The 13,230-nt window shown below is 33.5% G+C and overlaps 3 protein-coding genes across 9 annotated transcripts; 1 reads left to right on the forward strand and 2 right to left on the reverse strand.

Annotated features, from left to right (window-relative positions):
• The first annotated feature begins 90 nt into the window (after window positions 1–90).
• On the forward strand, window positions 91–5,848 carry LOC145733815 (uncharacterized). Of its 2 annotated transcripts, none has more exons than XM_081986815.1 (18): window positions 91–766; window positions 823–1,040; window positions 1,094–1,387; window positions 1,441–1,619; window positions 1,710–1,956; window positions 2,012–2,043; window positions 2,093–2,606; window positions 2,720–2,966; window positions 3,021–3,180; window positions 3,242–3,519; window positions 3,569–3,833; window positions 3,882–4,096; window positions 4,149–4,307; window positions 4,363–4,578; window positions 4,631–4,976; window positions 5,036–5,176; window positions 5,228–5,351; window positions 5,501–5,848. In XM_081986815.1, the coding sequence occupies exons 1-18, from the start codon at window positions 693–695 to the stop codon at window positions 5,686–5,688; spliced, it is 3,897 nt and encodes a 1,298-aa protein (XP_081842941.1). In that variant the 5' UTR covers window positions 91–692; the 3' UTR covers window positions 5,689–5,848. The 2 variants fall into 2 exon arrangements, with proteins under 2 accessions (XP_081842941.1, XP_081842940.1); XM_081986814.1 differs by having other exon boundaries at window positions 519–766; window positions 1,677–1,956.
• Window positions 5,849–5,891: 43 nt separating this feature from the next.
• On the reverse strand, window positions 5,892–11,865 carry LOC145733816 (uncharacterized). Of its 5 annotated transcripts, none has more exons than XM_081986818.1 (13): window positions 11,731–11,865; window positions 10,550–11,062; window positions 10,096–10,494; window positions 9,859–10,047; window positions 9,010–9,799; window positions 8,770–8,957; window positions 8,447–8,717; window positions 8,259–8,393; window positions 8,022–8,209; window positions 7,823–7,971; window positions 7,632–7,769; window positions 6,438–6,632; window positions 5,892–6,386 (listed from the first exon to the last, which is right to left on the reverse strand). In XM_081986818.1, exons 2-13 carry the CDS (start codon window positions 11,058–11,060, stop codon window positions 5,919–5,921), a joined length of 3,621 nt encoding a protein of 1,206 aa, XP_081842944.1. In that variant the 5' UTR covers window positions 11,061–11,062; window positions 11,731–11,865; the 3' UTR covers window positions 5,892–5,918. The 5 variants fall into 5 exon arrangements, with proteins under 5 accessions (XP_081842944.1, XP_081842943.1, XP_081842942.1 ...); XM_081986817.1 differs by having other exon boundaries at window positions 10,096–10,500; XM_081986816.1 differs by having other exon boundaries at window positions 10,096–10,500; window positions 10,547–11,062.
• A 212-nt stretch (window positions 11,866–12,077) lies between these two features.
• LOC145733827 (uncharacterized) lies at window positions 12,078–13,129 on the reverse strand. 2 transcript variants are annotated; one of them, XM_081986845.1, is made up of 5 exons: window positions 12,972–13,129; window positions 12,684–12,919; window positions 12,528–12,627; window positions 12,385–12,467; window positions 12,078–12,328 (listed from the first exon to the last, which is right to left on the reverse strand). In XM_081986845.1, the coding sequence occupies exons 1-5, from the start codon at window positions 13,009–13,011 to the stop codon at window positions 12,104–12,106; spliced, it is 684 nt and encodes a 227-aa protein (XP_081842971.1). In that variant the 5' UTR covers window positions 13,012–13,129; the 3' UTR covers window positions 12,078–12,103. The 2 variants fall into 2 exon arrangements, with proteins under 2 accessions (XP_081842971.1, XP_081842970.1); XM_081986844.1 differs by having other exon boundaries at window positions 12,385–12,627.
• Between the last annotated feature and the right edge of the window lie 101 nt (window positions 13,130–13,230).

The following is a 13,230-nucleotide window of genomic DNA, read 5'->3' on the forward strand; positions in this document are numbered from 1 at the left end:
GTTTTAGAATAGTAACTATGTTAATGAGGCTATTATTATATTGTTTTGTTAATTTTAAAATTATATAAAATGGGATCCTGGTATGCGCTCTAAGTGCTTGACGACTATAATTATTGTAATCATAATCATCTTTTTCATTCATGGTTCATGCCGTTTGAGTCAAAATTGGCTTGCAAGAGCTAACTGCTGATTTCTCATAATAATCTATATTTATAATAAACAAAAATGCTTTGCGTTATTACAAAATTGAAAAAAAATACATCTTCCTACTTTTTTGATCATAAAATTCAACTTTTTCCAAAATGCATTTTTACTTCCTAGGACCATAAAGTGGTTGATTAGCTACTGCAAATGAATCATCATCATCATGAATCAATTTATTACCAATGCAGAAATCTTGACACAGGAAATTTGGTAATAAAACTACTATAAAATAATAAGTTAAGGAATAAACCCATTTGTTTGTGTTAAGATGTTGCCAGCTTATGATAGCTGCCACATATTAAAAAAAGAAGAGCCACTCAAAGGAATAAGGAAATGTGGGGTTATGTCAATGTAAACAAAACGTTTAATAACAAAAATTAGCGCCAAAACTTGTTAACTTGTTGATTCTCTGTTTAATGCTTGAAAAAAAAACAATGTTTCTTGCAGTTTTACCTCAAAAGTAGTAAATTTCAAGTTGCCACTCTAAGATGAACGCCGACAAGCTTGAAAAACTAGCTCTTCACATATCCTCACTTAAATCCAAAGTTAAGTGTCCAATATGGTAAGATAAGCATTTAGTGACTTTAAATCAATATAATTTAATTTAAAACATCATAGTCTTGAGCCCGCTGAGCGAGGTATTCAACTAGAATGTCAACACCGGTTTTGTTCAAACTGCATATCACAGATTACTCAGAAAAAGCCATCCTCTTGTCCCATTTGTAAATCTCCAATCAAAAAACGGGCTCTGCTATACAAGGACCATGTTGCTGACAGTCTAGGCACGTTTATTAATAGTGCCTGTCAAATAATTAAAGAAAAATATGCCCAAGATGGTAAGTTTATTATTTTTTTTGTTGTTTTTACCTTAATAAAAGTTGTATTAAAGTTGAAAGCCTTAGTTCTGGAAAACTGAACCTGCAAAAAGTCATTGAGGTTGCCCCACCTGATTTTATTAATCCTAACTTGATAACTAAAAAAGGTTCAACAACTTTAACTAACCAAACTGGTAGAACAGATAACAATTCTAAGAAACTGAGAGTTCTAATACCATTTAACAATGAGACTACAAAACATAGAATTGTAGACTGGTTGAATAAAAACAATAACAAGTTTGATAAAATGTCACCTAGTCCTCTTGGTGAAGAAACTACCAATTTTCAAATGCCTTCAATATCTCAAGGTACTTCTGACATTAAAATGTTTTCATTTTCATTATTTTACCTTATTTGTTAGTGGCTTTGGCTGAAAAAAAGTCTAAAGGTGTCAGACAAAGATCCCAATCTCTAACAGTTTATGATAATTTGCCTGAACCATTAGTTAAGCGATACAGAAGCTTAACAGAAGGTTTAAATAATGAGGAGATTGATGATTATTCTATTGAAGAAGTTTATTCTGAAACTGTAATAAAACAGGTGAGAAGATACTGCTTAGCAAATTGTCTATGATACTTTTATGAAAATGAAATTTAGGTAGAAAGAAAAGTAATACAAAATTTATTGGAGGATGAATGTTTAGCCCAAATAGACCAAGTGGCAAAAGAAGCAGTAAAAGCGGATAAATGGACACCACCTAAAAAACGTAAAAGGTCTAGTAAAAAAAATAAAAGCCCAAACGATTTAGGATCGTCTTCTGGTTGGAACCGTTTAAAGAAAGTCAAAAATTCTCTTGAAATAATTGCTAAAACCCCAAAACAGTTGAAAATTAAATTGCAATCACCAGACACTAAACGAAAATCCGATTCTAAAAATGGTAAGAAAGAATTTTTAATTTTAAATTAATTTTAGTTTTGAGGACTTTTTTGTAGAAGAGGACATAGGACCATTAAAGAGAACTGAAGTATGGGTTTGTAATCTTTTTTATCACTTCTAAAGGCAGGAACTTTTAGGCTATAGAAACAGTTAATGTTGATCATTTGAACAGCTTTTCAAACCCAGCGTGGGTAGAACCAATCCAAAACCACAGCAAAGACTTGGATTCTGTTGCAGTTCAGTTGCTTGACAAATTAAAATTGTGTCAGTCTAATGCTGGAACATTACCCAAAGAGCACGGCCACCAATTACAAGAATGTTTTACTAATTTGTTGACTTATGTCAACCAAATTGTTCAACTTAGCAAGGATAAACATTTTTCTAAATGCTTTGAAAGTGTGGCCACCCAAACTGACATTTTGGAACAGTTTGACGTTGGTATACAAACTGAATATAAAACGGAACCAATGAAGGATAAATACATACAAACTTCGAATAGTCAATACAGGAATGTTTTAGTGCAAACTGATGATTTGGAGAAAATTTCCAGTGCCTTGAAAGGAGCAAAAGAAGGTAAAATGACTTCACAAAGTAAGAGGGAAGAGAATGTTGTTAGTTTGGATAAAACATCCAAAAAAGTTGCTGATCCTGGTAAGTTCAGTTCATTATCATCAGTGCAGGAATTTTCCTTTATTTCCACTAAATTTTTATTTTTTTATAGTAATTAACAAACATTTTTTTTTTAATTTAATTTATACCTTCAGATGGGAGTGGCCAAATAGGAGATAAGAGGAAATCCTCAAGTCGAATTTTAAGTTCGTCTAAATCATCTCAGACGTCAAAAAGCAGTCAACCGGCGCATATTTCGGTAGATGAATCTAAAGACAATAAATCAAGCAAAACCAACATTTCTGAAGGGTCTGAACTCTTAATAACTTTAGGGTCTTCTTCTAAGTCGACAAACAAGAAGATTAACAGGAAACTAGTGTATGAGGAACCCAAATCAGATAGGTTAGGGAATAAGTTGAACTAGTAGATGTATTAGGTATAATAACGTTTTTGTAGGAAATTTAAGCGAATCAAAACGTTCAGTTCTGATAGTGAACCAGAGGATGGTTTGCCTAAAAAGCGGAAACTTGTGCGGGATGATTTTACTGTGGAATTTTTAGACAGCGAGAATGTTTTGTCTCCTACTACACCCGATAGTGATAAAATTGATTATGACGTAATGTTTTATACGATTTCTGTCATTTTCGTTATCTTTAACTTTTATAAACTAAATTTAGCAATATTTGTTGGATGTCATGTCAAAATATGACCCTGGTCCATCCACGACCACTAAAAAGCCAAGCCCTGTTAAAAAATCAAAAAAGTTGGAAGCAGTCCTAAAGAAGAATACTCAAATCAGTAATTCTCTAAACGATGACCACGTTTTCACTAATTGTACAGCTTTAGAAAATTTTGATTTGGAAATTATGGAGCAACAACCACCAAAGTCGTTAAACACGGAGTTAGATTTGGTGGAACCCACCCCAGTAGAGCCTACAAAACCTCCAAAATTCAAGTAAGCTTCCCCTTCAACGACTTTTCTCCAAAATAATCATCACTGTTAGGTTGAGTAGCAAAAAGGTCAGCTTAGAGTCCAACAAACCTGAAAAAATTATAAGTAAAGGAGCAGCACCCTCATTGAGATACCCTGAATTAGTGGAAACCAATAATTTTGATAACACCGGCACCCTAAATCGGAATCTCCCGTTGCAAACACAAACCGATACCGACCTGGCTGATATGCTAAAAGACTTGGAAAACCGCAAAGACATTTTTCAGGACGACTTTGAATCTCAGGCTATAAAGATTTCTAAAAATGTCACAAATAAAGTATAACTTCCATCTAGTTAGAACTGAAATACTAAACGGGTTTTGTAGGGTTCATGCGAGTTTGAGGATGATCAAGAGCTGGAAAACCAGTTGGAAAAAATAAGTTTTCCGGCGTCCGAACAGCTGTTAAACCAAGACAAAGTGAATATTTTACAAGATGTTGTTATAAGAAATGATGATCTTGAATTGGTTGAAAGCGATGGAAGTGACTGCGATATTGTAGATTCTACACCGCAGAAAGTTAAACCAAATTTTGCAGATCGGTACGTTACGTTTTTTTTGAAATTTTTGAGAATAAAACGAATATCATCTAAGGTCAATTTTACGTGATCTTGACGGGGAACAAAACATAACTAGCCAAGACTTGGATTTGTGTTTACCTCCACCTCCCGGATTTGCAGACGTAGAATTGGACGCTACAAGTGTAGATAACCACAAAGAAAACCATCCACCAGCTGCAGCATCGCTTCAAAGGTTTTTAGTTTTAATCGTTGCACTTTTGAAATAATTTAAGAGCATTTTTTTGAAGATTAACCGATTTTCTTGTGTCTCCTGACAATAAATTGACGCAATCTGAAAGATTGGTCACCCAGACTAACACACCGAAAACTCGACAAAAACATACCGAAACCCATCGAACATCAGAAATAATTATTGAAGATACTGAAGAGGTGTTTTCACCTATTGCCAAGTCTTCAGTGAGGCCAAGTCAGTGCAAATTTACACCGTTACTTTCAGTTTCCAGGTAAATTGTACTATTTTAACCCAGAGGGGAAGCAATACGTGCCAGTTTTTAGGTCAGCAAAGAAAGCAACAATTCTAACCTCAACTCCTACTCAGAAGAGTATTCTAAACTTTGTCGTCCCTAGTCAACACTCAACCACATCAAAAAAACCGTGTATAATGTGGTCGAGGATAATCAATAAAGATCTGAACGTTTTCACTCAGTTGGAATGTAAAAAACTGTTGGCTACCGTCAAAATTTTCAACGACCAGGTGACACATTTAGTTGTCTTGGTGGACGAAAGAGGACGCATTGTTTCGCATACTGCCAAAACTTTACAAGCTATTGCCGCCGGCATTTGGGTGGTACGATACGAATGGGTGGAGGATTGTTTGAGGATGAATCGCATAGTTGCTGAGGTATTTATTAAGTTTAAGGAGCATAATTGTTATTGTTGTTCATTGGTAATTTGATAAAGGAACCCTATGAGGTTCTGGACAGCACGGGACAACCCGGTCCTCAAACATCCCGTTTAACCCGCAAATCCAGCCCTTTGTTTAAGGGTTTTCGGTTTTTGTGCGCTCCACCTCTTAAGAGTGTGTCTAAGTCTGATTTGGAGGTATTTTATTCAATTCAAATCTTCGAGTTTGTTTATGCTTAAATCTTGCAGAATATCATACGACTCTCTGGAGGCGACGTTACTAATGATATAAGTGATTTTTTGTTACGTGACGGTAAAACCAATCTTATTATCACAGAAAGTGAATTTACGGAAGATATTGAACATTTTGAAGGTAATGTAATTAATTGTTGGATAGGTAGTAAAGTGTAGTCGCGACGTCTATACTGCAATATTGTACTAGAATTTTCTAGAGTATAGATGTCGCTTTTCTGTGATTGAAACAAATCAATAAAAGATTTAGCTATGGTTGATTCTTTTCAGGTTATTTGGACAATTTTAAAACAGTTACAGTGGACGTAGAATGGCTTTCTAGCTGTATAGGACAATACAAAATCGTCAGTTTTCGACCATATCTAGTGACAGGAGATGAATCCGCGATTGGTGAATTGGGTTATCCTCCAGTTTTAATCGAGTCGGTACCGTTTACTTTGACCGAAACAAATATTTAACATTCGTAAGTTTATATTATTACCTGTTAGAATGTGTACTTGTTATTCAAGAGTTACGTTTATTTTTGATATGAGATTTTATAACTGTTCCTTTAATAAGAATATATGAAGTGACAGAATTCTGACAGTCCCTGTTAGTTCTGTCTTACATTTATCTACACTTCTTTTGAAAAATTCTCTTGAGTAGTTAAATGCTTTAAAAATTTTGTTTGATCTATATGAATAATTTATTACAGTTTAAGATAGTCATAAGTAATTACTTTAGTGCCATCATTAATTTGGCCACTTAAAGAAATGCCATCGTAAACAAACTTATCAAAATTCAACTCCAAAACACATTCAAACCCCAAATCTCTAACAATTTTCTGAGTAACAAATGAGGTACAAATAGCAGTAACAAAGTCAAGTGGTCTAAAAACACTTAATGCTCCACCATCTAGAGCCTTTCTGATGTCTTTTCCTGATTTAATAGTTTTAGCCAAGTCAATTGTGACTTCAAACAACGTTTTGGCAATTCCACGTTTCCGATACTCAGGAAGTACTCCCAGAAACATAACTTCAAGACCTGTTTGGCCTTTACTATACTCGAATATATCTATAGAATCTGCCACTTCCAGCATCCATTCCACCATATGTCTGCTAGGTGAATGTTGGAATGATTTCAGTTTTTCCAGGCAGAAATCTGGCGTTCCCGCTTCCTATAGCACAGTTTTATTAATTTATCCGGAGCAAATTAAAAAGTACTTTACGTGAAGTTTGTTAATAGCAACTCCAGCAATTCGTCCGGTTTTTGTGTCTATTGCCGCAATGGAAACACCATCTTTTGCAGCGTACTCGATTAACGAATCGGTTTCTTGAAAACATTCCGGATGGTCTGGCATACCTAAAGCTACACACACATTTTCACCCACGTAAAACGATTTGCGGATTACATCCAGGGACTCCTGCAATAAAGTATTTGTAACTTGAACGTACTGTAACAACCCTATATAAATTTAAAAACAAAAATTAACCAATCACAAGGTATTTGATACGTTATTATTACCGTCAGGACTGGTCTTCCATATATTTTGTTGTTCTTCCATGACTAGTTAGGGTAGATTTTCACTTTTATTTTGTTTTAAAAATAAGGTTAGGATTAAATCACTATAGTACTTTAAGTAATTCTTCTTTTCACTGACCTAAGAATATTTGGCAGTTTTCATGTGACTGTCTTAATTTTGTAGAATTGTAATGTTACAGTTAAATTGGTCAATTTGTTGCAGAAAGGGATACTGAAGGGTAACTTGTGAATAAAGTTATCAAATAATAACTTTGGGGTAACTTAACATGTATATGAATTTCAAATAATTTATTATTAATTGTTTATTGTTTTTTTTTAACAACTCAATGACAGTTCATAATTAATACATAACAATTCGAAGAAACTCCATGTCAGTAAAACTATAATCCAAGTTCCATACATCAATAAATAAAGTACATTTAAATCAAAGCATAAAATGTCCTAATGAAGCCATATTAACTTAACCAAAGCTTCGATAATAAAAACGAATTCTAGAATATCTTTTAATAAGTGCCTGCCCAAAATTAGTTATCTTAAATTAAATCGTTTTGTACGAATTTCGAAGTTAAATAACGTCGACTCAAATACGTTTGAGATTTAATCAATCCTTCAATGCCCATTTTCGTACCGGAATCTTGTAATATTTCAACTTCTTGTTTTATTTGTTGATTGCTTTGTACACACTCCAAGTCGAGCAGACGTGCAACCTTTATCCTTTCTTTCTTAGTCAAATTATTACAATCCCCGTTTAGTTTCTCTATTTCGGACGGAAAAATTCCAAGCCATTTCGCTTTCGGTATTGCCAAATAGTCACAAAGGTGTGCGCTAGACTAGATTAAACATGTTGACAGCTGTAAATGCCACCATAATGTTGACTTACCATTGACCCAAATCTGTAGGTCAGCATTATGGATATTCCATCAGGATCTGCGTCCACCATAATAAAGACAGGGATACTCATTAACATCCATAATTTTTTTAGAAATAGCTGGGTTCCTAAATCTGGAAAGCCTTTACCCTAAAATGTAGAGGAGCTATTAGTAATCTTAAAATTTACGTTTTTCTTATTACCGTTATTAAAATAAAAGGTCTGGGTAATCTGTTTGGTAGGTCTTCTTCAAGCAGTTTATGAAATATTGACTCTTTTTCAACCACCAAAATAAAGTAAGCGTTGGAATGTATCTCGGATATTGTATTTATATCTATTGGAATCAATGTACCTAAAAAATCTAATGTTTTTACGTCTCTAATATTTGGATTCAGTCCAAACCTGGTACATTGCAATTTATAGTTTCATCATTAGCAGTTATTAAACGAAGATCACCATAAACCAGACCTTTCTGAGCCGTAACATTAAGATCCCAACAACCCACTCCAATCATTTTACTAATCTTTCCGATAGCATAATTCGTGGTATTCTGATCTTTAACCATCGTTTTTAAAAGATAAAATAGTTCCCTATAAGAAGCACATGATATTTTATTTTATTTCAATTTTTTTGGATTACCTTTTCGTAAGTTTAGTAGAAGTTTCAAGTAACAATCGAATTTTGTTCAAAATAAACAACATTACATTGAAGCGCACGCACGTTTTTCCAGTATATATTACTCTCGTTATAACTGGATTCTCTCTAAGCTGATACCTATAATAACAGTAAACTTGAATAAATCACTAAAAAAATTAAATTCAACTTACATGTTATTGTTAAACACACAATTATTCTTTACATTGGCTGGAAAAGCAAAGTAAGGTCTCAGACCTGCACTGTAGTCCTCTAAAACCTGCAAGATTATTCTATGCACAGTGGCTAAAATTTCAGAAGAATTCGTTTCTTTCGGGGCTGGATCAAGGAAACTTGAAAAAATCAAATTTTCATCTTTTCTCATTTTATCAATGTTGTTCCGTATGATTGTTTTGTAGTCTGTCAATTGGGTTTTAGTGGATAAGGCGTCTGATTTATCATCATCTACAAAATTGCTTTGTTGTTTTAATTTATTTTTTCAGTAAGTCTTAATAACCTGTCAGGTAGGAGCAAGGTGTGGAAACCGTCCTACGATCGTCGTCTTCGCTTGAGCTTGTTTCTTCAAAATTATTTTTAACTCGTTTCTGTAAGGTTTCAATGAATGTATGTTCAAACTGTTTCCTCCTTTTACACGCTTTGTAACGTTTTCTGATTGCGTAGATTTTCATATTGCCTTTGCGGTATCTAGAAATAATGTTTAAATTACTACTGATGAAGTCTAATACTCCGCCATTACCTTTTTATACAAGTTTTTGTCAAAATGTCTTCAGATTTCTGTTCCACTTTTCGTTTAGACATGTTTTTTTCGTAAGCTTTTACAATTACGTTTCTATCGCTCAACAGCTCTTTCAATAAATTATCTCCGTACAGAATACTATCCTTTTTTATATTGTAACATTTGGTTTTCAGTTCAGTATTTTGAGTGGTTTTTTCAATGTCTTGATGAGTATTTGGTGTAGATTCTAATGTACTCTCCAATTTTTGTTGTTTAGTAGTTTTCTTTTGGTTTTTAGAGCGTCTACGTTTTAATATGTCTGTATTTTTGTTTTGGGTTTCAGTAGGATTGTTTACCCCAGTTGGTTTTTCTAGACCAGTCACATCCTGTGTGCAATTTTCTAGTATTGTTTGTGTACAAGCAGAGCTTAGAATGATTTGTTGAATATCAATTATTTCATCTTTGTTTGACTCTAAATTTTCACTCACTGGATTTTCTTGGGACTGTTCTGTTAACTTTGCGCCATTGTTGCTTACCGTGTTTGGACTCGTAATTTGATAATCGCTAATAATATTTATCGGTGTAGGCTCTTTAAAGTTAAAGTTAAGGATTTTTTCTTTTGGTGCCTGGTTTTCTTTAGTGAATTCTTTTATTAACTGGCTAATATCAGGTCCTAACTGTTCTATTAAACTTTGTGAGAGTTCATGAGAATTGACTTGTGGTTTTAAGTTATCCAAGCACTCATCAAATCCTTCACTGAAAGGAAGGTTGTTTGAACCTTTTTTTCGTTCAGAACCTGAATTTGGTGGTGCTACAAATTATAATCATAAATTAAATTGGAAAACATACCAATAATAGAATAACACTTACTAAACCAGCTCGGTGGTTTATTCAGCCAACTATTACTTGCTTGACTAAGGGATTTTTGATAATCGAGGGAATAATATTTTCTGAAACTCCCTTGGAACAGCTCAATATCGCTATACTGCTTAGTTTGTTTGGTGGTTTTAGAAATTGTATTAGAAGGTTGTGAGAAACTCTCTTCAAACTTTTTGTATACTAAAACAAATTGTTACATAACATTTAAGCGAGATTGAAAACTCTCACCTTTTTGAGTTGGTTTACAAGATAGCTGACTAACTGACGGTTTTAAATCCATCCAATTTGTTGATACTTGACTGCTTTTTAAATCATTTTTAGCTTCCACACGTTGAGGATCCCAGAAACTGTTCAAGTAGTTTTCTATGCACCTTTGACGTTGTCGATTTTGTGCCATTTTTTCCGAAAATTTCGACCCCACCAGTCGTTTTAAATCTAGAGATTTTCGTGTTTTTTCTTTTGCGTTCGGTGTACATTTGGCTGGTGTTAGGCGTTTCAAAGTTTGCGTATTTGACGGTTGCAATATTCCTTCTGAAGGTTTTGGTTTTCCAAAATTAGGAGAATTTTTTTTAGTAATGGAAAACTGAGACCAAAACCTGTTGTTCCACGATTTGTGTGGGTTTTCAACTGAAACTTGTAGATACATATTATAGGCTGTTTTGTTATAGTGTTTACTTACTACCATTTTTCCTAGGACTGCATTGATTTTCACTGTTTACTGTTTTTTTCCGTTCTTTGAAATAGCTTAAAATTGTCGGTGCAGACTGCTTTTGTGAGTTATTATTATCAATAATTATTTTAGAAGGCTTCCTTTCAGGACTAGAAAATAGTGTTGGAAATGTCAACTTATCAGAAAGCTCTGATTTCTGTGTGTATTTGTTTCTTTTAGGACTCGATTGGTTTATTAACAATTTACTATTTTGATTATTGGGCATCTTCCATTGAGCTTTGTTCCAATCATCTTTAAAAACAGTTGTTTTAAAAAGTTGCTTGTCTAATAAAACTTTATTGTCAAAATTATTAGTTTCCTTCGTAATATGTATTTTATTAAACATCTCAAACTGATTACCACTCGCTTTTGATAAAGTGTTAATTGATCCATTATTGTCAATTTCTACACTTGACTTCCTTTTTTTGATAATATCATCGGGAAAGAGCGAAAGAAATTTGTCCAATTTGTTGTTCTTAGACATTTCTAAAAATAATTAAAGTAACAACTTTTTTTGTTTATTTTTTATAGTAGTTAAGATACCAAAGGCATTTTTTCCTAAAATGCCTGTGGTGTCTTCAATGTTTAATGTCCCACTTTCATTCTGTAGATATGTATTCAGAGGGCATTATAAAAATAATGCCCTCACCTAAGGCCCTTAAAAGGTGTCATTATTGATGAAATAATAGCCCGGTCGGACATTAATCAAATAAATACATTAATGAAAATAACTTTTAGATAGATTTTTTTTAGACGGTTGCCAAATTGTCTAACAATTACTGATTTGTCTCTATAATTTTGTGTGAATAAGGGTTCAAACCTGGTCGCTCAGTGCGTTTAAGCCCTTATAGTTATTTAGGGAAGGGACTTCGAGTGAATAAACGGTTTAAGTCACGTATTTTATAAAATATTTTATTAAATTTCGACTTTTTATATTGAAAAAATACGCCCCGTAGATGTGACATAAAGTTTGTTTACATCTGTAAATAGGCGAATGTCATTCAGAGTGATTTAAAAAAATGTTAAACATCTATATAGTGTATAAAATATAAAATGTTTAAATCGTTGCTAAGCGTAGAATAATTGACTAATAACAGGACGAAATTTAATAAAAATATTTTAAAATTTTGCGCAAACTAGGTATATTCACTTACCTTTCAAACCTAATTATTATTATCACCTTTAGTCACCCTAATAAACGCTCAATCACTTTTTTAATAGGTTATAGTTACACTTTATAAATTTAATACTAAGATTAACAATAAATAATTAAAAGTTTCATAATAAACAAAAAGCGCAATTCAATTTGACGCTCTATGGAGTGCCGCCATTGTAATGGCGGCTTTGGCAATTTGACATCTTGTTAGGTCATGGCCTACTTTCAAAATTATCATCACTCATCTGTTTGTTCATCACTCATCAAGTCATCTGTTCATTTGATAGAACGTCACATGATCATTTTATTTAGAAGCCTATCGAATGTCACATGATATCCAATAGGTTTTTGTTTGGACTGTCAGAAACGCTTTATTCCAATTTTTTACATTCATAAGTTAATTTACCATTTTCACAACCAAGAACGCTGATGTTTTTGTGAAGCAAATCATCATAACTCATCGACTTTAACACAGTAAAACCCAACTTTTTGCTAATTTGTTGAGTTTTATAATTTGTAAAAATGGAAGTTACTATTTGCGGTCTTGGATCCAAAGGCAGGTCCGAGTTATCTAGGGACGTTTTAGCATTTTCACCCTGCAACATTACACACATTTACCTAATTATATTAGAGTTGTTTAACTATCACCAACTTTATACAGTAGACTTGCTAATTTTATTGATGCGGCTGTTAGCATAAAACCGATACCATTATTTGAGTACGACGGTGGTACTCCTAGGAAAAGGATTTCCATTAAACAGTCAGTGTTGTATAGAGTGAAAGGATTAACGGAACCTTCGATTTGAATCGCCACTTGAGTAAATGCCTGGATTTGTGGATACTTAACATATTTGTTATACTCATCCAATAGTTCTTTGTACCAAGTATCCTTATTCTGAAATTGATCTATATACAACTAATTCTGTGTAAATCAAAATTGATGTCCTATACTTGAATCACATTTAGGCTCACTCCCACAACTTTGTCAGTTATTTGATCCACAGCTATCACAGAAACACCATTTCTAGCTATATCAATTACGGACTCTTCGTATGCAGCAATAGCTTCCGGACAGTCAGCTAATCCCACCATTTTGCATACATTTTCGTGCGGGAAAAAACTGTTTTTTAGAACCTCAACGGATTCTTGAAGCCGGTCCAATGTTAAGGAAACATACTCAAATTGACCTACTCAAAAAACCGTCTATCAGACTATGCTATACTAGGAGAATATTGTTACCATTGTGACTAATTTCAAACACTCGATACTTTCGTAACATTATCTAAACTGAGTCGTGTTATGGTGTAGCTTTTTCAATTAATATAGTCTTATCAAGGGATTAGTTAAATTCGGGAATATATTTACAGAGAGACTTTTTGTTTGGTTATGTTACTCCACTCCAGTTGACGTAGGTGAGTTCATTGATTAGGCTACAAACCTTTATCACCGTCTGACATTCACGTCAAAAACGTCAATTGGGCGTCATTTATCAATCAAG

The sequence above is a fragment of the Ips typographus genome, linkage group LG9 (assembly GCF_016097725.1).
Source record: "Ips typographus isolate SLU linkage group LG9, UJ_Ityp_2.0, whole genome shotgun sequence".
NCBI classification, from domain to species: Eukaryota; Metazoa; Arthropoda; class Insecta; order Coleoptera; family Curculionidae; genus Ips; species Ips typographus.

Excerpts from the sequence above, each read along its gene's own strand:
- LOC145733815 (XM_081986814.1), top strand. The coding sequence starts at position 693 with ATGAACGCCGACAAGCTTGAAAAACTAGCTCTTCACATATCCTCACTT. Across the intron at positions 3,834-3,881 it reads CTAAAAATGTCACAAATAAA|GGTTCATGCGAGTTTGAGGA; the intron begins GTATAACTTCCA and ends CGGGTTTTGTAG. Across the intron at positions 4,579-4,630 it reads CCGTTACTTTCAGTTTCCAG|GTCAGCAAAGAAAGCAACAA; the intron begins GTAAATTGTACT and ends GCCAGTTTTTAG.
- LOC145733816 (XM_081986816.1), bottom strand. The coding sequence starts at position 11,060 with ATGTCTAAGAACAACAAATTGGACAAATTTCTTTCGCTCTTTCCCGAT. Across the intron at positions 7,972-8,021 it reads TATAAATTGCAATGTACCAG|GTACATTGATTCCAATAGAT; the intron begins GTTTGGACTGAA and ends TAGATTTTTTAG. Across the intron at positions 6,633-7,631 it reads CCTACAGATTTGGGTCAATG|GAGTCCCTGGATGTAATCCG; the intron begins GTAAGTCAACAT and ends ACTTTATTGCAG.
- LOC145733827 (XM_081986844.1), bottom strand. The coding sequence starts at position 13,011 with ATGTTACGAAAGTATCGAGTGTTTGAAATTAGTCACAATG. Across the intron at positions 12,920-12,971 it reads GTTTGAAATTAGTCACAATG|GTCAATTTGAGTATGTTTCC; the intron begins GTAACAATATTC and ends TTTTTTGAGTAG. Across the intron at positions 12,628-12,683 it reads TGAGCCTAAATGTGATTCAA|AATAAGGATACTTGGTACAA; the intron begins GTATAGGACATC and ends GATCAATTTCAG.